This window comes from Anomaloglossus baeobatrachus, chromosome 1 (assembly GCF_048569485.1).
Source record: "Anomaloglossus baeobatrachus isolate aAnoBae1 chromosome 1, aAnoBae1.hap1, whole genome shotgun sequence".
NCBI lineage: Eukaryota > Metazoa > Chordata > Amphibia > Anura > Aromobatidae > Anomaloglossus > Anomaloglossus baeobatrachus.
Window position 1 is genome coordinate 935,582,624 of NC_134353.1, and position 25,265 is coordinate 935,607,888.

Consider the following 25,265-nt stretch of genomic DNA (forward strand, 5'->3'; position numbering starts at 1 on the left):
ACAAAATATTAGAAGATTTAAAATCAACTTTATAGGAAAGTTTATTTTAGATACTGTAGCACCGGCATCCCTGACTTACCCTCACGGCCGGACCATCTCCTCCAGTGCACTCCACCAACCGTCCACGTGTGCTGCTGTCCTTTTCTCCTACCTGAGCTGGGCATGCCGCACAGGTCCCGCGGGTATACACGTATATGCGCGTACACCGGCCCTCCTAAAGAGCCGGTGAGCCGTTTCCTGGAAAGGCGCTGAGTATTTAAGGCATCCTCCTATTAGGGGAGGTGCCTGTGCAACACTCCTAGTTAGTCTATTTAGTCTGCTAGCTAGTTGACTGGTCCCGTGTTTCTGTCCTCTCACCTGTATTTGTGCCTGCATTCCCATACCTGTGTACATTGCCATGCCCACCATACCTGTCTATACCCACCTTCCTCCCTACCTAAGCTATCACACCTGTACCTGTCTGCACTTCTGTCCGTAGCTGAGTCCATCTCCTGTACTGGGGTCAGCTGCTTCAGTCCCAGTCACTGCCATGGGAGTGGTACCTGGCGTCTGCCTCACGATGGCCGCTTAGTTAAGCCTCTCACACTAAAGGGTAAGCCTGGGCACCCCCTGTGGTCCACTCTTGCTTGCCGCCTTAACAACACTGACGGTGAGCATAACACATGCACTGCAACAAATTGATTGCAGAAATGGCCATACCCTTTAAGACCAATTTAAAGAAGGACTCCCATCAAAGTTTTGACCCTCTTAATATTTAATATAGTGCAGTCAGTACATTATAAAGCACTTATAATTCGTGATTTTAGTTTTCTACCCATTAAATTCTTCTCTTTTCTCTGCTCTATGTAGAAACAATTCTCATCTTTTCTCTTCATGACTCATTCCCCTTTTCAACTTCTGACCCAGCTGCTCAGGGGGGCCCCCTGACAGGGACTTTTGTAGTGATGACTCATGCAGGTAAAAAAGACCTTCTTTGTCTACATAGAACTTAGAAGGATTCAGCTAGTCTGTTTTTAATCACGTAATATCATATACCAAATGGAAAACAGAAGAATTAAATGGGTAGAAAGGTAAAATGAGCAATTGTAAGCATACAGTTCTATGACTGCAATATATTAGAGGATAAAAACTTTGATGGGAGTGCTTCTTTAAAAATACTGCAGGAGTTTGATCTCCGCTTTTGCCCTCAACACAGGGAGTTTAATTTATTAGAATGGGCTTGTGTTGCAGTTCCCTGTGAAGTCATGCACCCTAATTCCCATGATTAGCAGAAGTCCCATATTTTGGACCCCACTGATCTGCTTATACTATAAGATAGTAAAACTCCTTTAACTACTTCCTTGCTGGACTATAATAGCGCAGGTGCACTCTTAAATATTGACACTGTCTTGAAATCTTAGCAAATAATTTGCCTCGTTTAGTGTTAGATATAAATTGGAGCAGAGAAACATCAGAGAGCGACTGGAGGAAAGTTATATCGGGTCAGCGCACAATCTGGTTTCAGCAGCTTTCATGCAGTTCTCTTTGGCATTGCCTCCTCACTCTGTTCTTCAGCACAAACTATTGGACTCTCATCAAGAAATGTCATTACGGCTTTTCACGGAACTATCATCAGGTCAAGAACATTGCGGCTTTTATCCCAGCAGATTTCTGATGTGTAAAAGCAAAGAAAAATCTCAATTCGGCCATAAATACACATTATATGGCTGGAACAGCGGCCCCCGGGACAACGGAGGTCACGGAAAAACTAGGGAGGTCGATGGTTCAGGAATATTTATTAGGGAGACCTCAAACGAAATGTTATGTATAACAATAATAGTAATGACTACAGTTGGCGCAAATCGATTCCCAAGAACCCATCCATTGTCCGCAACAGTGGTCTGTGGCTACTGAATGGGAGCTGTGAGAACTGCCTCCTACCCAATGGTATCGAAAACACTTTTTTTGATTAGTGATGGGCGAACCCAAACTGTAAAGTTCAGGGTCCATACCGAACACATAGTGTTCATGCACATGATCCTGAACAGGAGCCTTCTTGATAGCTTGTGTTACAGTTCGAGTCCAGGGGCTCTAAAAAAAAAAGCATATTAGTAAAAAACATTATGATTATACTTACTGCTCCCGAGATGCAGCCTGCAGACTCTGTCTCCCGGATGCTTCTGCTTCCGGGTCCGATCATTAACTGACGGTTGTATTCACTGCACTGCTCGTCACTCGGCAGTTTTCGACTTTTTTCGTCCGTGTTCGCGGTGACGTCAGGGTTCACCCAAGTCATGCAGCCGACCCGCTCCTGTAAGGAGAGTGTGTGCCATGCTGGGTGATACCGAAGCAACACTCGCACAGTGACAGTCAAAGTTCAATTGAGTCCATGGCTCATGGACTCGGGTGGACCCTGACGTCACTGCAAACATGGCTGAAAACAGACGAAGACTGCCGAGTGACGAGCAGTGCATTGAATACCCACGGAAGTTAATGATCGGACCCGGAAGCAGCAGCGGCCGGGAGACAGAGTCTGCAGGACGTGTCGTGCGAGCGGTAAGTATTATGACAATGTTTATTATTAACTATATTCTTTTTTTTTTTTAGCCCCATCCCATAACTGTAAAGGCCAAGTTCATGGTTAGGACACAAGTTCCCGTTATCTCAGAACCCAAACTCGAACTTTACAAAAATCCTCGTGCGAGTCTCCCAAACACGAACTCCGGGGGGTTCGCCCATCACTAATTTTGATTAGCCGACCCAGGACGATGTTGCATGTATGTCATGTCGCAACAATGATATCATGCCAGACCGGCTGATCAAAAGATGGCGGGAGGTAGGCGGCAGTTCTCACACTCCCGTCCAGCAGCCATCAGTCCCCCATGTAAAGGATGGACCGGCTTGTCCGAATCGATTCATGCCAAAACTGAAAATGATTTTATTTCTATGGAACCAACATATTCCGCAGCACTTTACAATTCAGAGGGATCATGTTCGAACAAGATAAGACATAGTATAAACAGAGACCAAGAGGAGTGAGGGCGCTGCTCGCAGGCTACAATCTGTAATGCTTGCTGGTGCGAAAGGATAGTAGACCCACTGGGCTGCAGCACACAGTGCACCTGAGGAGGGTGACTAGGCGCACACCGGAATTTCCCCAGGGTCTCTGATGGTGAGCATGAGCTGAGCTGGCAGTAGCAACCAGGTGCCACTCAGGGAGACTCAGTGGTGTGACCGATGACCCCAGGGATATGGACTCTGACAAAGTCAGATAAGGCAGGTGAAGCAGAGACGGCTGATGCGGCAGGTACGGCCGGTATGGATAGGTGCAGCAGCAGATAACCAATACTGCAGGCTTGGCGAACTGTTAAATGCAGCAGGAGCAGCCGATACTACGAAACAGATCGGTTTAAGTAACACAGCAGCAGCACATAGGTAAGAAATCTGAACAATTTGCAACACGTCTAAAACAGTCATGTAACAGCAGGGGGCATAATAACAAGTATGTAATAGCAGGGGGCGTAATAACAAGTATGTAACAGCAGGGGGTATAATAACAAGTATGTAACAGCAGGTGGCGCCATTACAAGTATGCGTAGCGTTTTTGAGCTGCGTCCAAACACTGCATGTCACTGGATCCTGACTATACCGCACGCAAATACATGTGATAGAAAGGATCCTGTTTGCTCTACTGACCATGCCCAGAAAACACCTGCCATGATTCTCTCATTCTCTCTCCCCTCTATCTCTCCTCTCTCTCTCCTCCCTCGCTCTCTCTCCTGCTCTCTCCCTCTCTCTTCCCCTCTCTCTCCCACTCTCTCCTCTTTCTCTCTCTCTTCTCTCTCTTGCCCTCTCTCCTCTCGCCCTCTCTCCTCTCCTGAATTTGCAGGCTGTCAGGTCGAGTTCCACTCACTCCCGATCATATGACTCCAATACCCGCCCATAAACTGCAAGTGAAAGGCTCTTGTAAAATAACTCTTGCGTTTGCATACCTTCAACACTAAAAAGGATCCAGTCATATGCGCTTTGCATTTTTTTGACGTGAAACCAGCCTAGTATGTAACAGCAGGAGGCGCCATAACAAGTATGTAACAGCAGGGGGCACTGTGACACCCCTGGACTAGTCAGGGTGTCACAGGGAACTCCTTTTTCTTACAGTGCAGAACCCACCCTCCATGGTTCTGGGATCCTAACCTCTGGTGTTGCTTCTATCGGCATTCAAATCCTAGTCACTTCACACCACACCCTGTCAGGCACACCAGTGGGTGGTCTAGCTAGAATAGGGTCATCCGCCTAGGGGTCAGGCAGACTGGTGGGAGGGATTATAGTGAGTTCAGTGGTAGCCCTCAGTGAGTGAGGAGCTGAGGGAGTTGTAGCTCCCTGGAAGACTTTGGCTAGGGCGCAGACGGTGGTCTGGGACCAGAGGAGTCGGACACCCGGTCGCAGGGTATTGGAGAAAGATGCCAGACTTAGTTTTGGAGAACGGTCGGCACCGGAATATCTAGTAACCGGACTGGTACGAGCAGGGCGGGGTACTGGACCCTAGATCTGGGAGTAGCTTCACGCAACCTGATAATTAACCTGTGGAGGATAGTCTCTTTATGAACTTTCCCCAAGAGCTCAGAGATCGAAGGCATCAACACAACGAGGGGGATAGGACTTTCCAACCCATGCGGCCCACTGAGATCCCAAGTGTCAGCCATCGAGAGCAAAGCTCCCCTATCCAAATATAGGGAGCGGGACCCCGAAAACTTTAGGCCGATGGGTCACCCAGAAACATCTAAAATCAGTGCATGGAGACAGGTCAGAACCACCAGCAATATCAACGAGAGCGGATTCCCAGACGATCTCCCCCCGAGAGGCAGCGGCACCCAGAGACTTGGTTCACTTATGTGTCAGAGTCTATTTGACGGTCACACCAACACCCACACGGCCTGAGTGAGTACGCTGCTTCCCCCCCTGCGTCCAGCCTGCTGCGCTCCCTGCACCCCGCATCCCTGCACCTTCACCATCCAGAGTCTTGGGGTCTGCCCTAGCTGTGGAGGGAATGTCATCTGGCTGTCCCGCTCCATCTCCCCCGGGTACTCCCATCGGCAGCGGCGGTACACCAGTTTCCGCGAACTACGGATAGCGTCACGAACAATAACCTCCTCTGTAAATAGACCCCTTCTTATTTTCGAGTGTCCGGACGCCCCCGGGTTCGGAGACCTCCGAGCCACGGCAACCCCCGGATCCAAGCAGTCCGACTGCTGCAGGGGCAGTATAGCTCCATAACAAGTATGTAACAACAGGAGGTGCCAAAACAAGTATGTAACACCAGGGGGCGCCATAACAAGTATATAACACCAGGGGGCGCCATAACAAGTATGTAACACCAGGGGGCGCCATAAGTATGTAACAGCAGGGGGCGACATAACAAGTGTGTAACAGCAGGGGGCGCCATAAAAAGTATGCAACACTAGGGGGCGTCATAAAAAGTATGTAATAGCAGGGGGCGCCATAACGAGTATGTAACAGCAGGGGGCACGACAACAAGTATGTAACAGCAGAGGGAGCCATTACAAGTAAGTAACACCAGGGGGCGCCATAAAAAGTATGTAACAGCAGAGGGTGCCATAACAAGTATGTAACAGCAGGGCGGGTGTCATAACAAGTATGTAACAGCAGGGGTCAGCATAACAAGTGTGTAACACCAGGAGGCGACATAAGTATTTAACACCAGGGGTGACATAACAAGTATGTAACAGCAGGGGGGGACATAACAAGTGTGTTACAGCAGGGGGCGCCATTAGTATGCAACAGCAGGGGGTGACATAACGAGTATGTAACACCAGGGGCCCCATAACAAGTATGTAACAGCAGGGGGTGACATAACAAGTGTGTAACACCAGGGGGCGCCAAAAAAAGTATGTAACAGCAGAGGGTGCCATAACAAGTATGTAACACCAGGGGGCGTCATAACAAGTATATAACAGCAGGGGGCGCCATAACAAGTATGTAACAGCAGAGGGTGCCATAACAAGTATGTAACACCAGGGGGCGCCAAAAAAAGTATGTAAGAGCAGAGGGTGCCATAACACGTATATAACACTAGTGGGAGCCAAAACAAGTATGTAACACCAGGGGGCGACATAACAAGTGTGTTACAGCAGGGGGCGCCATTAGTATGCAACAGCAGGGGGCGCAATAACAAGTATGTAACACCAGGGGGCGCCAAAAAAAGTATGTAACAGCAGAGGGTGCCATAACAAGTGTGTAACACCAGGGGGAGCCATAACACGTATGTAACACTAGGGGGAGCCAAAACAAGTATGTAACACCAGGGGGTGCAATAACAAGTATGTAACACCAGGGGGCACCATAACAAATGTGTAATAGCAGGAGGCGACATAACAAGTAAGTAACAGCAGGAGGAGCCATAACAAGTATGTAACACTAGGGGTGACAGCAGGGGCGTGATAACAAGTATGTAACAGCAGGGGGCGCAATAAAAAGTATGTAACACCAGGGGGTGCCATAACAAGTATGTAACAGCAGGGGGTGCCATTAGTATGCAACAGCAGGGGGTGACATAACGAGTATGTAACACCAGGGGCCCCATAACAAGTATGTAACAGCAGGGGGTGACATAACAAGTGTGTAACACCAGGGGGCGCCAAAAAAAGTATGTAACAGCAGAGGGTGCCATAACAAGTATGTAACACCAGGGGGCGTCATAACAAGTATATAACAGCAGGGGGCGCCATAACAAGTATGTAACAGCAGAGGGTGCCATAACAAGTATGTAACACCAGGGGGCGCCAAAAAAAGTATGTAAGAGCAGAGGGTGCCATAACACGTATATAACACTAGGGGGAGCCAAAACAAGTATGTAACACCAGGGGGCGACATAACAAGTGTGTTACAGCAGGGGGCGCCATTAGTATGCAACAGCAGGGGGCGCAATAACAAGTATGTAACACCAGGGGGCGCCAAAAAAAGTATGTAACAGCAGAGGGTGCCATAACAAGTGTGTAACACCAGGGGGAGCCATAACACGTATGTAACACTAGGGGGAGCCAAAACAAGTATGTAACACCAGGGGGCGCAATAACAAGTATGTAATAGCAGGAGGCACCATAACAAATGTGTAATAGCAGGAGGCGACATAACAAGTAAGTAACAGCAGGAGGAGCCATAACAAGTATATAACACTAGGGGCCATCATAACAAGTATGTAACAGCAGGGGGCGCCATAACAAGTATAACACCAGGGTGTGCCATAACAAGTGTATGACAGCAGGGGTGTGATAACAAGTATGTAACAGCAGGGGGCGCAATAAAAAGTATGTAACACCAGGGGGTGCCATAACAAGTATGTAACAGCAGGGGGCGCCATTAGTATGTAACAGCAGGGGGTGCCATTAGTATGTAAGATCAGGGGGCGCCATTAGTATGTAAGATCAGGGGGCGCCATTAGTATGTAAGATCAGGGGGCGCCATAACAATTATATAACAGCAGGTGGCTCAATAACAAATATGTAACAGAAGGAGGCGATATAAAAAGTAAGTAACAGTAGGGGGCGACCATAACAAGTATGTAACAGCACGGGGCACCATAACAAGTATGTAACAGCAGAGAGCGACATAACAAGTATGTAACAGCAGGGGGCGACATAACAAGTATGTAACAGCAGGGGGCGACATAACAAGTATGTAACAGCAGGGGGTGAAATAACAAGTATGTAACACCAGGGGGCGTCATAACAAGTATATAACAGCAGGGAGCCCCATATCAAGTATGTAACGCTAGGGGGAGCCATTACAAGTAAGTAACACCAGGGGGCACCATAAAAAGTATGTAACAGCAGGGGGCGCCATAACAAGTGTGTAACAGCAGGGGGCGCCATAACAAGTGTGTAACAGCAGGGGGCGCCATAAAAAGTATGTAACAGCAGGGGGTGACATAACAAGTGTATAACAGCAGAGGGCGCGATAACAAGTATGTAACACAAGGGGCTCAGTAACAAATATGTAACAGCAGGGGGCGCCATAAAAAGTATGAAACAGCAGGGGGCGAAATAACAAGTATGTAACAGCAGGGGGCGCCATAACAAGTATGTAACAGCAGGGGGCGACATAACAAGTATGTAACAGCAGGGGGCGACATAACAAGTATGTAACAGCAGGGGGCGCCATAACAAGTATATATCTCCATGGGGCGACATAACAAGTATGTAACACCAGGGGCTCCATAACAAGTATGTAACAGCAGGGGGCGACATAAGTATGTAACAGCATAGGGCACCATTAATATGTAAGAGCAGGTGGCGCAGTAACAAATATGTAACAGCAAGGGGCGATATAAAAAGTAAGTAACAGCAGGGGGCGACAAAACAAGTAAAAGCAGGGGGCGCCATAACAAGTATGTAACAGCAGAGGGCGCCATTAGTATGTAAGAGCAGGGGGAGCCATAACAATTATATAACAGCAGGGGTGCAATAACAAATATGTAACAACAGGGGGCGATAAAAAAAGTAATTAACAGTAGGGGGCGCCATAACAAGTATGTAACAGCAGGGGGCGACATAACAAGTATGTAACAGCAGAGGGCGCCATAACAAGTGTATAACAGCAGGGGGCGCCATAAAAAGTATGAAACAGTAGGGGGTGCCATAACAAGTATGTAACACTAGGGGGCGCCATAACAAGTATGTAACACCAGGGGGCGCCAACACCAGCTGGCGCAATAACAAGTATGTAACAGCAGGGGGAGACATAACAGGTGTGTAATAGCAGGAGGCACCATAACAAATGTGTAATAGCAGGGGGCGACATAACAAGTAAGTAACAGCAGGGGGAGCCATAACAAGTATGTAATACTAGGGGCCGTCATAACAAGTATGTAACAGCAGGGGGAGCCATAACAAGTATGTAATACTAGGGGCCGTCATAACAAGTATATAACACCAGGGGGTGCCATAACAAGTGTATAACAGCAGGGGCGTGATAACAAGCATGTAACAGCAGGGGGCGCCATAACAAGTATCTAACAGCAGGGGACACCATAAGAAGTAGTAACACTAGGGGGAGCCATTACAAGTATGTAACAGCAGGTGGCACCATAACAAGTATGTAACAGCCGGGAGCGCAATAAAAAGTATGTAACAGCAGGGGGTGCCATAACAAGTATGTAACAGCAGGGGGCGCCATTAGTATGTAACAGCAGGGTGCACCATTAGTATGTAAGATCAGGGGGCGCCATTAGTATGTAAGATCAGGGGGCGCCATTAGTATGTAAGATCAGGGGGCGCCATTAGTATGTAAGATCAGGGGGCGACATTAGTATGTAAGATCAGGGGGCGCCATAACAATTATATAACAGCAGGTGGCTCAATAACAAATATTTAACAGAAGGGGGCGATATAAAAAGTAAGTAACAGTAGGGCAGTAGGGGGCGACCATAACAAGTATGTAACACCAGGGGGCGCCATATCAAGTATGTAATAGCAGGAGGAGCCATAACAAGTATGTAACAGCAGAGAGCGACATAACAAGTATGTAACAGCAGGGGGCGACATAACAAGTATGTAACAGCAGGGGGCGACATAACAAGTATGTAACAGCAGGGGGCGACATAACAAGTATGTAAAAGCAGGGGGTGAAATAACAAGTATGTAACACCAGGGGGCGTCATAACAAGTATATAACAGCAGGGAGCCTCATATCAAGTATGTAACGCTAGGGGGAGCCATTACAAGTAAGTAACATCAGGGGGCGCCATAAAAAGTATGTAACAGCAGGGGGCGCCATAACAAGTGTGTAACAGCAGGGGGCGCGATAACAAGTATGTAACACAAGGGGCTCAGTAACAAGTATGTAACAGCAGGGGGCGACATAAGTATGTAACAGTAGGTGGCGCAATAACAAATATGTAACAGCAGGGGGCGCCATAACAAGTATATCGCCCCCTGCTGTTACATAACAAGTATGTAACACTAGGGGCCGTTATAACAAGTATGTAACAGCAGGGGGCACCATAACAAGCATCTAACAGCAGGGGGCACTATACAAGTATGTAACAGCAGGGGGCGACATAAGTATGTAACAGCATAGGGCACCATTAGTATGTAAGAGCAGGTGGCGCAATAACAAATATGTAACAGCAAGGGGCGATATAAAAAGTAAGTAACAGCAGGGGGCGACATAACAAGTAAAAGCAGGGGGCGCCATAACAAGTATGTAACAGCAGAGGGCGCCATTAGTATGTAAGAGCAGGGGGAGCCATAACAATTATATAACAGCAGGGGTGCAATAACAAATATGTAACAGCAAGGGGCGATAAAAAAAGTAATTAACAGTAGGGGGCGCCATAACAAGTATGTAACAGCAGGGGGCGACATAACAAGTATGTAACAGCAGGGGGTGTCATAACACGTGTATAACAGCAGGGGGCGCCATAAAAAGTATGAAACAGTAGGGGGTGCCATAACAAGTATGTAACACTAGGGGGTGCCATAACAAGTATATATTTCCATGGGGCGACATAACAAGTATGTAACACCAGGGGGTGACATAAGTGTATGACAGCAGGGGGCGCGATAACAAGTATGTAATAGCAGGGGGCGCCATAACAAGTATCTAACAGCAGGGGGTGCCATAAGAAGTAGTAACACTAGGGGGAGCCATTACAAGTATGTAACAGCAGGTGGCGCCATAACAAGTATGTAACACCAGGGGGCAACATAACAAGTGTATATCAGCAGGGGGCGCAATAACAAGTATGTAACACTAGGGGGCGCCATTAGTATGTAAGATCAGGGGGCGCCATAACAATTATGTAACACCAGGGGGAGCCATAACACGTATGTAACACTAGGGGGAGCCAAAACAAGTATGTAACACCAGGGGGCGCCAACACCAGCTGGCGCAATAACAAGTATGTAACAGCAGGGGGAGACATAACAGGTGTGTAATAGCAGGAGGCACCATAACAAATGTGTAATAGCAGGGGGCGACATAGCAAGTAAGTAACAGCAGGGGGAGCCATAACAAGTATGTAACATTAGGGGCTGTCATAACAAGTATGTAACAGCAGGGGGCGCCATAACAAGTATGTAACATTAGGGGCTGTCATAACAAGTATGTAACAGCAGGGGGCGCCATAACAAGTATCTAACAGCAGGGGGCGCCATAAGAAGTAGTAACACTAGGGGGAGCCATTACAAGTATCTAACAGCAGGTGGCACCATAACAAGTATGTAACAGCAGGGGGCGCAATAAAAAGTTTGTAACACCAGGGGGTGCCATAACAAGTATGTAACAGCAGGGGGCGCCATTAGTATGTAACAGCAGGGGGCGCCATTAGTATGTAACAGCAGGGTGCACCATTAGTATGTAAGATGAGGGGGCGCCATTAGTATGTAAGATGAGGGGGCGCCATTAGTATGTAAGATCAGGGGGCGCCATTAGTATGTAAGATCAGGGGGCGCCATTAGTATGTAAGATCAGGGGGCGCCATAACAATTATATAACAGCAGGTGGCTCAATAACAAATATGTAACAGAAGGGGGCGATATAAAAAGTAAGTAACAGTAGGGCAGTAGGGGGCGACCATAACAAGTATGTGATAGCAGGAGGAGCCATAACAAGTATGTAACAGCAGAGAGCGACATAACAAGTATGTAACAGCAGGGGGCAAAATAACAAGTGTGTAACAGCAGGGGGCGAAATAACAAGTATGTAACAGCAGGGGGCGCCACAACAAGTATGTAACAGCAGGGGGCGACATAACAAGTATGAAACAGTAGGGGGCGCCATAACAAGTATTTAACACTAGGGGGAGCCATAACAAGTATGTAACAGCAGGGACCCCCATAACAAGTATGTAACGCTAGGGGGAGCCATTACAAGTAAGTAACACCAGGGGGCGCCATAAAAAGTATGTAACAGCAGGAGGCAACATAACAAGTGTATATCAGCAGGGGGCGCAATAACAAGTATGTAACACTAGGGGGCGCCATTAGTATGTAAGATCAGGGGGCGCCATAACAATTATGTAACACCAGGGGGAGCCATAACACGTATGTAACACTAGGGGGAGCCAAAACAAGTATGTAACACCAGGGGGCGCCAACACCAGCTGGCGCAATAACAAGTATGTAACAGCAGGGGGAGACATAACAGGTGTGTAATAGCAGGAGGCACCATAACAAATGTGTAATAGCAGGGGGCGACATAGCAAGTAAGTAACAGCAGGGGGAGCCATAACAAGTATGTAATACTAGGGGCCGTCATAACAAGTATGTAACAGCAGGGGGCGCCATAACAAGTATGTAACATTAGGGGCTGTCATAACAAGTATGTAACAGCAGGGGGCGCCATAACAAGTATCTAACAGCAGGGGGCGCCATAAGAAGTAGTAACACTAGGGGGAGCCATTACAAGTATCTAACAGCAGGTGGCACCATAACAAGTATATAACAGCAGGGGGAGCAATAAAAAGTTTGTAACACCAGGGGGTGCCATAACAAGTATGTAACAGCAGGGGGCGCCATTAGTATGTAACAGCAGGGGGCGCCATTAGTATGTAACAGCAGGGTGCACCATTAGTATGTAAGATGAGGGGGCGCCATTAGTATGTAAGATGAGGGGGCGCCATTAGTATGTAAGATCAGGGGGCGCCATTAGTATGCAAGATCAGGGGGCGCCATAACAATTATATAACAGCAGGTGGCTCAATAACAAATATGTAACAGAAGGGGGCGATATAAAAAGTAAGTAACAGTAGGGGGCGACCATAACAAGTATGTAACTCCAGGGGGCGCCATATCAAGTATGTAATAGCAGGAGGAGCCATAACAAGTATGTAACAGCAGAGAGCGACATAACAAGTATGTAACAGCAGGGGGCGACATAACAAGTATGTAACAGCAGTGGGCGACATAAGTATGTAACAGCAGGGGGCGACATAACAAGTATATAACAGCAGTGGGCGACATAAGTATGTAACAGCAGGGGGCAAAATAACAAGTGTGTAACAGCAGGGGGCGAAATAACAAGTATGTAACAGCAGGGGGCGACATAACAAATATGAAACAGTAGGGGGCGCCATAACAAGTATTTAACACTAGGGGGAGCCATAACAAGTATGTAACAGCAGGGACCCCCATAACAAGTATGTAACGCTAGGGGGAGCCATTACAAGTAAGTAACACCAGGGGGCGCCATAAAAAGTATGTAACAGCAGGAGGCGCCATAACAAGTGTGTAACATCAGGGGGCGCCATAAAAAGTATGTAACAGCAGAGGGCGCGATAACAAGTATGTAACACAAGGGGCTCAGTAACAAGTATGTAACAGCAGGGGGCGACATAAGTATGTAACAACATGGGGCGCCATTAGTATGTAAGAGCAGGTGGTGCAATAACAAATATGTAACAGCAGGGGGCGCCATAAAAAGTATGAAACAGCAGGGGGCGAAATAACAAGTATGTAACAGCAGGGGGCGCCATAACAAGTATGTAACAGCAGGGGGCGACATAACAAGTATGTAACACTAGGGGCCGTTATAACAAGTATGTAACAGCAGGGGGCACCATAACAAGTATATATTTCTATGGGGCGACATAACAAGTATGTAACACCAGGGGCTCCATAACAAGTATCTAACAGCAGGGGGCACTATACAAGTATGTAACAGCAGGGGGCGACATAAGTATGTAACAGCATAGGGCGCCATTAGTATGTAAGAGCAGGTGGCGCAATAACAAATATGTAACAGCAAGGGGCGATATAAAAAGTAAGTAACAGCAGGGGGCGAAATAACAAGTAAGTAACAGCAGGGGGCGACATAACAAGTAAAAGCAGGGGGCGCCATAACAAGTATGTAACAGCAGAGGGCGCCATTAGTATGTAAGAGCAGGGGGAGCCATAACAATTATATAACAGCAGGGGTGCAATAACAAATATGTAACAACAGAGGGCGATATAAAAAGTAATTAACAGTAGGGGGCGCCATAACAAGTATGTAACAGCAGGGGGCGACATAACAAGTATGTAACAGCAGGGGGCGCCATAACAAGTGTATAACAGCAGGGGGCGCCATAAAAAGTATGAAACAGTAGGGGGAGCCATATGAAGTATGTAACACTAGGGGGAGCCATAACAAGTATGTAACACCAGGAGGCGACATAACAAGTATGTAAACAGAAAGGGGCGACATAACAAGTATGTAACAGCAGGGGGCGACATAACAAATATGTAAACAGCAAGGGGCAACATAACAAGTGTGTAACAGCAGGGGGCGCCATAACAAGAATGAAACAAAAGGGGGCGACATAACAAGTATGTAACAGCAGGGGGCACCATTGGTATGCAACAGCAGGGGGTGACATAACAAGTATATAACAGCAGGGGGCACAATAACGAGTATGTAACACCAGGGGCCCCATAACAAGTATGTAACAGCAGAGGGTGCCATAACAAGTATGTAACACCAGGGGGAGCCATAACAAGTATGTAACACTAGGGGGTGTCATAACAAGTATGTAACAGCAGGGGGCGCCATAACAAGTATGTAACACTAGGGGGAGCCATAACACGTATGTAACACTAGGGGGAGCCAAAACAAGTATGTAACACCAGGGGGCGCCAACACCAGGGGGCTCCATAACAAGTATGTAACACCAGGGGGTGCCATAACAAGTGTTTAACAGCAGGGGGCGCGATAACAAGTATGTAATAGCAGGTGGCGCCATAACAAGTATGTAACACCAGGGGGCAACATAACAAGTGTATATCAGCAGGGGGCGCAATAACAAGTATGTAACACTAGGGGGAGCCATAACAAGTAAGAAATACCAGGGGGCGCAATAAAAAGTATGTAACACCAGGGGGTGCCATAAGAAGTATGTAACAGCAGGGGGTGCCATTAGTATGTAAAAGCAGGGGGCGCCATTAGTATGTAAGATCAGGGGGCGCCATAACAATTATGTAACACCAGGGGGAGCCAAAACAAGTATGTAACACCAGGGGGCGCCAACACCAGGGGGCGCAATAACAAGTATGTAACAGCAGGGGGCGACATAACAGGTGTGTAATAGCAGGAGGCACCATAACAAATGTGTAATAGCAGGGGGCGACATAACAAGTATGTAACAGCAGGGGGCGCCATAACAAGTATGTAACATTAGGGGCCGTCATAACAAGTATGTAACAGCAGGGGGCGCCATAACAATTATATAACACCAGGGGGTGCCATAACAAGTGTATGACAGCAGGGGCGTGATATCAAGTATGTAACAGCAGGGGGCGCCATAACAAGTATCTAACAGCAGGGGGCGCCATAAGAAGTAGTAACATTAGGGGGAGCCATTACAAGTATGTAACAGCAGGTGGCACCATAACAAGTATGTAACAGCAGGGGGCGCAATAAAAAGTATGTAACACCAGGGGGTGCCATAACAAGTATGTAACAGCAGGGGGCGCCATTAGTATGTAACAGCAGGGGGCGCCATTAGTATGTAACAGCAGGGTGCGCCATTAGTATGTAAGATCAGGGGGCGCCATTAGTATGTAAGATCAGGGGGCGCCATTAGTATGTAATAGCAGGTGGCGCCATAACAAGTATGTAACACCAGGGGGCAACATAACAAGTGTATATCAGCAGGGGGCGCAATAACAAGTATGTAACACTAGGGGGAGCCATAACAAGTAAGAAATACCAGGGGGCGCAATAAAAAGTATGTAACACCAGGGGGTGCCATAAGAAGTATGTAACAGCAGGGGGTGCCATTAGTATGTAAAAGCAGGGGGCGCCATTAGTATGTAAGATCAGGGGGCGCCATAACAATTATGTAACACCAGGGGGAGCCAAAACAAGTATGTAACACCAGGGGGCGCCAACACCAGGGGGCGCAATAACAAGTATGTAACAGCAGGGGGCGACATAACAGGTGTGTAATAGCAGGAGGCACCATAACAAATGTGTAATAGCAGGGGGCGACATAACAAGTATGTAACAGCAGGGGGCGCCATAACAAGTATGTAACATTAGGGGCCGTCATAACAAGTATGTAACAGCAGGGGGCGCCATAACAATTATATAACACCAGGGGGTGCCATAACAAGTGTATGACAGCAGGGGCGTGATATCAAGTATGTAACAGCAGGGGGCGCCATAACAAGTATCTAACAGCAGGGGGCGCCATAAGAAGTAGTAACATTAGGGGGAGCCATTACAAGTATGTAACAGCAGGTGGCACCATAACAAGTATGTAACAGCAGGGGGCGCAATAAAAAGTATGTAACACCAGGGGGTGCCATAACAAGTATGTAACAGCAGGGGGCGCCATTAGTATGTAACAGCAGGGGGCGCCATTAGTATGTAACAGCAGGGTGCGCCATTAGTATGTAAGATCAGGGGGCGCCATTAGTATGTAAGATCAGGGGGCGCCATTAGTATGTAAGATCAGGGGGCGCCATAACAATTATATAACAGCAGGTGGCTCAATAACAAATATGTAACAGAAGGGGGCGATATAAAAAGTAAGTAACAGTAGGGGGCGACCATAACAAGTATGTAACACCAGGGGGCGCCATATCAAGTATGTAACAGCAGAGAGCGACATAACAAGTATGTAACAGCAGGGGGCAACATAACAAGTATATAACAGCAGAGAGCGACATAACAAGTATGTAACAGCAGGGGGCGACATAACAAGTATGTAACAGCAGGGGGCGACATAAGTATGTAACAGCAGGGGGCAAAATAACAAGTATGTAACAGCAGGGGGCGCCATAACAAGTATGTAACAGCAGGGGGTGACATAACAAGTATGAAACAGTAGGGGGCGCCATAACAAGTATTTAACACTAGGGGGAGCCATAACAAGTATATAACAGCAGGGGGCACCATAACAAGTATGTAACAGCAGGGGGCGACATAACAAGTAAGTAACACCAGGGGGCGCCATAAAAAGTGTGTAACAGCCGGAGGCGCCATAACAAGTGTGTAACAGCAGGGGGCGCCATAAAAAGTATGTAACAGCAGGGGGCGCCATAACAAGTATGTAACAGCAGAGGGCGCGATAACAAGTATGTAACACAAGGGGCTCAGTAACAAGTATGTAACAGCAGGGGGCGACATAAGTATGTAACAGCATGGGGCGCCATTAGTATGTAAGAGCAGGTGGCGCAATAACAAATATGTAACAGCAGGGGGCGCCATAAAAAGTATGAAACAGCAGGGGGCGAAATAACAAGTATGTAACAGCAGGGGGCGCCATAACAAGTATGTAACAGCAGGGGGCGACATAACAAGTATGTAACACTAGGGGCCGTTATAACAAGTATGTAACAGCAGGGGCTCCATAACAAGTATGTAACAGCAGGGGCACCATAACAAGTATATATTTCTATGGGGCGACATAACAAGTATCTAACAGCAGGGGGCACTATACAAGTATGTAACAGCAGGGGGCGACATAAGTATGTAACAGCATAGGGCGCCATTAGTATGTAAGAGCAGGTGGCGCAATAACAAATATGTAACAGCAAGGGGCGATATAAAAAGTAAGTAACAGCAGGGGGCGAAATAACAAGTAAGTAACAGCAGGGGGCGACATAACAAGTAAAAGCAGGGGGCGCCATAACAAGTATCTAACAGCAGGGGGCGCCATAAGAAGTAGTAACACTAGGGGGAGCCATTACAAGAATGTAACAGCAGGGGGCGCAATAACAAGTATGTAACACTAGGGGGAGCCATAACAAGTAAGAAACAGCAGGGGGCGCAATAAAAAGTATGTAACACCAGGGGGTGCCATAACAAGTATGTAACAGCAGGGGGCGCCATTAGTATGTAACAGCAGGGGGCGCCATTAGTATGTAAGATCAGGGGGCGCCATAACAATTATATAACAGCAGGTGGCTCAATAACAAATATGTAACAGAAGGGGGCAATATAAAAAGTAACAGCAGAGGGCGACATAACAAGTATGTAACACCAGGGGGCGCCATAACAAGTATGTAACACCAGGGGGCGCCATAACAAGTATGTAACACCAGGGGGCACCATAAAAGTATGTAACACCAGGGGGCACCATAACAAGTATGTGACACCAGGGGGCGCCATAAAAGTATGTAACACCAGGGGGCGCCATAACAAGTATGTAACACCAGGGGGCGCCATAAAAGTATGTAACAGCAGGGGGCGCCATAACAAGTATGTAACACCAGGGGGCGCGATAACAAGTATATAACAGCAGGTGGCGCCATAACAAGTATGTAACTTCAGGAGACACCATTAGTAGGTAAGAGCAGTGAGCGCCATAACAATTATATAACAGCAGGGGGCGCAATAACAAACATGTAAAAGCAGGGGTTGATGTAAAAAGTAACAGCAGAGGGCGACATAACAAGTATGTAACACCAGAGGGCGCCATAAGAAATAGAATGTATCGGGGGGGGCATAATTGATAACAGCACAGCCTCCCCCTGGAGTCCGTCCATTGATAACAGCCCAGCGCGCCCCCTAGTGTCCGTGCATACATATCAGCACCGCGTGCTCCCCTGGTGTCCGTCCATTGATAAGAGCACAGCACGCCCCCTAGTGTCCGTGCATAGATAACAGCGCAGCGCGCCCCCTAGTGTTCGTCCGTTGATAACAGCTCAGCACGCCCCCTAGTGTTCGTCCATTGATAACACTGCTACTCCTGTGTCACTTTCCGCCCAATCAGAGCTGACGGCTGCGCCTTCTTGATCACATGATTGATGACATCATATGTCCGCACGTCAGCAGCAGAAGTGTGTGAAGAACCGGACACGACCATGAGATCTGTTAATGCAACCACCCTTACTATCGCCGCTCCCTGATTGGTTGTCGGCGAACAAGCCTCCGTGTTTGTGGGCGTGTCCTTGTCTCTGATTGGGTGATTCCCTCTTTCGCTGTTAGGTTGCAGTCTTTGGGTGCCGGTTGCGTCAGCTGCTGGCATTTGCCGGGTAGTGACAGGAATGGCGGAGAACGTGGCGACCACAATGCAGAACCTCAACCTGAGCAAGGTACGCGGGGGAGGGCAGGGGGCGCTCTGTGTGGTAGGATGGGACACAGGACGCTCTGTGTGTGACAAAGGGGGGACACACGGGACGCTCTGTGTGTTTGGAGGGGGGGGGACGCAGGGCGCTCTGTATGTGTGGCAGGGAGGACGCGGGGCGCTCTGTATGTGTGGCAAGGGGTACGTGGGGTGCTCTGTGTGGCAAGGGGGGATGCGGGCCGCTGTGTGTGGGGCAGGGGGGACGCGGGGCGCTCTGTGTGTGTGGGGCAGGGGGGGGACGCGGGGCGCTCTGTGTGTGTGGGGCAGGGGGGGGACGCGGGGCGCTCTGTGTGTGTGGGGCAGGGGGGGGACGCGGGGCGCTCTGTGTGTGTGGGGCAGGGGGGGGACGCGGGGTGCTCTGTGTGTGTGGGGCAGGGGGGGACGCGGGGCGCTCTGTGTGTGTGGGGCAGGGGGGGGACGCGGGGCGCTCTGTGTGTGTGGGGCAGGGGGGGGACGCGGGGCGCTCTGTGTGTGTGGGGCAGGGGGGGGACGCGGGGCGCTCTGTGTGTGTGGGGCAGGGGGGGGACGCGGGGCGCTCTGTGTGTGTGGGGCAGGGGGGGGGACGCGGGGCGCTCTGTGTGTGTGGGGCAGGGGGAGGACGCGGGGCGCTCTGTGTGTGTGGGGCAGGGGGGGGGACGCGGGGCGCTCTGTGTGTGTGTGGGGCAGGGGGGGGACGCGGGGCGCTCTGTGTGTGTGGGGCAGGGGGGGGACGCGGGGCGCTCTGTGTGTGTGGGGCAGGGGGGGACGCGGGGCGCTCTGTGTGTGTGGGGCAGGGGGGGGACGCGGGGCGCTCTGTGTGTGTGGGGCAGGGGGGGGACGCGGGGCGCTCTGTGTGTGTGTGGGGCAGGGGGGGGACGCGGGGCGCTGTCTGTGTGTGGCAGGGGGGGACGCGGTGCGCTCTCTGTGTGTGTGTGTGTGTGTGTGTGTGACGGGGGAATGGTCTGCTCTCTGTACGGCGCGGCCACTGGTACAGGCTGTTTTGCCTCACTGCTGCCATGATGCAAAGTATTCAGTTTCTGCACATCAGGAGTGACCCGGCCGTCAGGGTAGTCCTTCAGTCCGTGGGATGAGCGGCTGCAGACACGTGTACGGCCACTTCTTTCCTGGGTCTATAGTAGGAAAACCCCTTTTAAGAAACCAGATCTTCTATCCATCCCAGTCTCTGAGTATAGGTGCAGCGGAGATTCGAGTGCCGCCCTCTGTTGTCTCCACCAGGCTGCACTGGTGCAGGACGCTCGATCTAAGTGATCATACATGTAAACTTTTCCCACAGTACCTTTTTTTTCTTTCTCCTCTGAAGCCCTGTTGGTTGTACCAAGATGGTAGGCATGGCCGCTCCATGATCCTGTTGTGGGGGGTTCTGATTGTGGCCCAAAATACAGCGCTACTTAGATCGGGCACCTTAGAGATTAACAAAGCTGAAGTGGTTACATTGTTGTGTCCAGCGGTGGGTGCCGGCTGTAGAGCGCTGCCTGCGCCCTGTGTACAGCGATCTCTGTTCCTGAGGTCTTCACACCTCACCTGCAGACACAGCACACGTCAGTCACTCAGTCTGCGCCTCTGATTAGAGCCAAGCAATGTATTGACCCTGATGGGTGAATTCTGCGGCACCTGTTGTACTGTATATATGTATACGTGTAACGTGTTTACACTGGATTGCATCAGACCTCCCCGCCCCAGTGATAATTACCCGGAGATGTCACACGCCCGCTGTGTATTGTGCCACTCGCCCCTCACAGCTTCACTTCCTTTAAGTACAAACTGAAAAAAAAAAAAAGTTATAAAAGTTTTCCAAACTATAAATGAAAATAAACACACGACACAACAGAACGTTATTTATTGTCCATGGATATTAAAGAATAAAAAAAATCAACTGCACCCAAAATGTGCCAATAAGAACTAAATGGAGGGAAATAAATGAGAAAAAGTTCCGACTTTCAGGATACGGTGACAGAAGAAGAAAAACTTTTTTTTTAACATTTTAAAAAATTGTGTTTATTTTTTTTCAAAAGTAGTAAATAAATAAATCTTTATATAGCGCTAACATATTCCGCAGGCGCTTTACAAACATCAGGAACACTGTCCCCATTGGGGCTCACAATCTAAATTCCCTATCTGTATGTCTATGGAGTGTGGGAGGAAACCGGAGAACCTGGAGGAAACCCACGCAAACACGGGGAGAACATACAAACTCCTTGCAGATGGTGTCCTTGGTGGGATTCAAACTCAGGACCCCAGCGCTGAAAGACTGCAGTGCTAACCACTGAGCCACCGTGCCGCCCAATAGATGATAAATTTCTTTAGGTTTTCTCTCCTAAACCGTCTTGACCACTAGAATAGTCCTTGGGTTATTTCTGCCGCACAATGAGCGGCTCACAAAGCAAAACCTAAAGACAAATATTCAATGGACGAGGTTTTGTTGTTGTTTCTTGTCCACCTTGCAAAGTTTTACGTTTTTGTTTTTTTTTAGTAATGGTGGCATTAAAAGCCACATAAAAAAATAACATAAAATAAACTCATGTGGCCCAAATAGAATAAAAAAGAAAACAAGTTATGACTCTTGGAAAGTGGAGATGAGAAAATGAAAGTGAAAATATTGTGTCGGAAGGGTTTACAGTAATGAACTAAGGGTCAGGGAAAGTTTCCATTCACTGACAGGTAGCACAGATCCTGACAGTGGAGTGAACGAGATATGCACAGTGTACTAGGACCAGGAGCGTCCGATGCCGCTGATCTCCCCCCTTATCTCCGTCTCGTTATTTTCTTGCATTATGTGTTGTCACTGCTGTCATTTCTGTTCGCCGATCATTAGATTCACGAGTCATCCCCATCGTGTCCTCTTCTAGGATCCGGGCAGGTCCTGGTGGGCTTTGTTACCCCCCCCCCATCACACTGATCACCCCTCTCCCCCCACCGGTCACCTCTCTTCCCCCTCTGTACTACTCCGTAATCATGTTCGCACTGTTATCACTTATTCTGGTTGTTTTGGATTTTTCAGGCAAATTCTGAAGGCGGGAAACAGAAAGAGGGAGGAAAAAAGAAGAGCAAAGAGGGAAGTGGAGACGGGGGGCGCGCAGAGGTAAGGATGTATTACACATAAAGTCTATAAGGGTGTGATGGTGCAATATGGGGGGTTGTGTAGGTTGGTATTTTAGGCGTGGTTCACTGTCCATTCTGCGTATTCCTTGTGTGTACATTGTATTGTCTGTAGGTAATCACCCCCCTGTAGTGTTACTGTCCCTAGGTTTTGGGGAGGGGGGTCTGGGATCCACCTAAACTCTCTGCTTACCGGGGGGATTATTCATTCTGGGTGAGACTTACAAGAGAGAAGAAGCAAGGTTGAACCTCTGAGAGGGAAGTTGACACCCCATAGCGGCTGTGAGAAACCCCGATTTCCCTGGAGGACTGCTGGAGGATTGTGACTGATCCCCAGGACATTTATGTCATTACTGGACTATTTTACCCTCTGTGATGGTGGAATAAAGGACCATTGGATTGTTCACCCATCTCTCGCTGTTGATTGTGTGATATCGGAGAAGGACCCCATGACCAGGGGTATCATTAAAGGGGAAGTAAGCCTTCCCCTCTCTGTAGGGTGTGGTATAACTTCTAAATCAGTGGGTCTGTCTGCTGGCACCCATGGGCAGAACAAGGTACTTTTCCCACTATAATGTAAGGCAGTGCACACGCCCGCCGCCTCCCCTGTGATCCCCCTGTGATCCCCCTGTGATCCCCCTGTGATCCCCCTGTGATCCCCCTGTGATCCCCCTGTGATCCCCCTGTGATCCCCCTGTCATCCCTGGGCTTGGCCTTTTCCAGCAGCCCCGTAGGGAGTGAGTGCAGCTGCCGTCAGTCATCGGCACTGCTGCTCCATGTGGTTAAAAATACAAAATGCAGGTCCCAGCGGTTGGACCCCCACTAATCAAGAAGTTATCTACAGGATAACCCCTTTAAGTGTGAGCCCCCCACTCAGGACCGCTGTAATACTAGGCTGGCAGGAGAGGTAGAGGAGGAAGGTCTCTTGCTCTGTTGGAGGTTGGCCTGTCACTAATGGGCAGGGGGGCCTAGATCTGGAGGGGTGTTCACTCCTTCTGTTGCACATGGTGTGGAGGGTCTTCACTTGCTCTGGGGGGCGTTCTCTCTTTCTCTTGGTGTGTTCTCACTCTCTGGTGGGGTGCGTTCTTTTGTTCTGGTGGGGGTAGGTGGCCTCTACCTCTTAAGGGAGTCTTATTTAGGGGCCTCGGCTCAGCATGGCCACTCATTCATATGAATGGTCACTGTGTATTGCCGGGTGGTCCTGACTGCACCCGCTGACTGTTGAGGGTCTTGGTCTCCCTGTTCCTCACTGGTGATCTCATTACCCATCTGTCAGGGTCTCATTTCTCCGCTGGCAGAGCTCAGTATTGTCCTCCTCTGTATACACTGGCATGGACTGTGTCCTCTGTGTCGGTGCCAGGCTGGAGGCGGGTATAATTCTGATAATCTCTAAGCCATTGCCAGGTGAGCAAATACAGGTTAACCTTTCTGCTGCTACACGGATAAACAGACTAACTGTAGACATGGCAGCGGTAAATACAAGGTTCCTGTTGTGACTTGTGATATAACAGTGATCGTGGGGGCGGCCGCGGCCCGGAGTCCCTCATGGGATAACATATCTCCTAATGTAAGCGATGAAGGGGCCGTATGTCTCTTCTGAGCTCAATGAAGAGACTGACTTGTTCCGTGTTGGCCCAGATATCACTGCCCAGTAGGTGGCGCTATAATCCTCAGTGGTATTTACCCCTAGTGATGCCATAATATACATAGTGTCCCTACATTATATTATATATTTTTACCTTTTTTTCCATCATCAGCTCAATCCTTGGCCTGAATACATCAACCAGAGACTGGACATCTACAATAAGCTGAAGGCCGAGCACGACGCCCTCCTGGCAGAGAAAGCAGCAAAAGCAAGCAAACCGATCAAGGTGACCCTGCCGGATGGGAAGCAGGTGGATGCCGAGTCATGGAAGACCACTCCGTACCAAGTGGCTGCTGGGATCAGGTGAGACGAGGGAACGAATGTGGGCGCCCTGGGGTCTGTTCTCCAAAGCAGTCACCCCTGGTATTCGCCCTTGTCACGGCAGGCAGCTAAGGGGACTAGTCATGCAGGGATCCGCCTCGTGTCACTGATGAATGCCGTCGACGGAGGGAATAAGGTCACACACAGCAGCAGAGTTAAGCATAACAATGTACATTTATACCTCTAGTATTGTTGTGTACCCCAAGTGACCCTAATTTACACCTGTCCTGGTCAATGAACCCCAATTGTCAGCTGCTACTTACCCAAGATGTGTGAATAGGCCACTCAGACCAGGGGGTACAATAATCCGTCCCCAGCTGGAGCTCAGTGCTCTCTGTAGCTAACACTTAGGGTGCGTGCCCACGATCAGTGTTAGCAGTGTTTTGGATGTAGCGTGTTTTCGCTGTGTCCAAAACGCTGCGTTGTACAGTACAAGCACAGTGGATTGGATTTCTAGAAATGCCGTGCACACTGTGCTTTTTTCCACAGCAAACCCTGACCTGCGGTGCTGATTTCCAAGCTGCAGCTTGTCAATTGTTTGCTGCGGAATCGCATGCTCCCTTCATAGAGAACACACAAGCGAGAGACCGCAGCGCACTGCACCCTGATTGTGGATACGAGCAGCTGCGGTCTTCTACGGAGGAGACTCACGGCCCCGCAGGTCAGGACCCGTCGCATCCAGGATGCAGTGAGTCCTGATCGTGGGCACATACCCTTACACTCAAGGTTTTTCATTCAGAAGCATGCATTCTCTAATTACTAAGCTCATGTGGGCAGCTATCCGTGCTCCCCAGCACAGGCCCAGACCAGCGCACAGGACTGGCAGAGCCAGTGGCTCCAACTCCACTAACGCACCCGGAGTATAACAACCCAAACTGTTGGGGTACAACTGTGGCACCCCCTTCCGGAAATAAGGTCCACTGCTTGTCCTTTAAACACTGGGGCATCTTTTTCCAAAAAGTAGGGACAGTCAAGCTAAGCTATCAGATGGTTATTTCCGGGGTTACTGTTGAGCCTATGTTTTTGGGGCGCACAACAGAAGTGGATGTAACATCAATTTAACTCCTAACATGCCTGGTTCTACGTTTGCCAAGTTTAGAAACACAAAACATCATTATTTTGACAAGAAAATAGACACAAATTATTGCTAGAAAT

At 48.9% G+C, this 25,265-nt stretch overlaps 1 protein-coding gene across 1 annotated transcript in view; it reads left to right on the forward strand.

Moving 5' to 3' along the window:
- The first annotated feature begins 18,909 nt into the window (after positions 1–18,909).
- TARS1 (threonyl-tRNA synthetase 1) overlaps positions 18,910–25,265 on the forward strand; it is a 66,082-nt gene continuing 59,726 nt past the window's right edge. Inside the window, exons 1-3 of the mRNA XM_075328287.1 lie at positions 18,910–19,016; positions 22,047–22,127; positions 23,902–24,092. Of these exons, the coding sequence (XP_075184402.1) occupies positions 18,969–19,016; positions 22,047–22,127; positions 23,902–24,092 (320 nt within the window). The 5' untranslated portion in view covers positions 18,910–18,968. The remainder of the gene's footprint in view (positions 19,017–22,046; positions 22,128–23,901; positions 24,093–25,265) is intronic.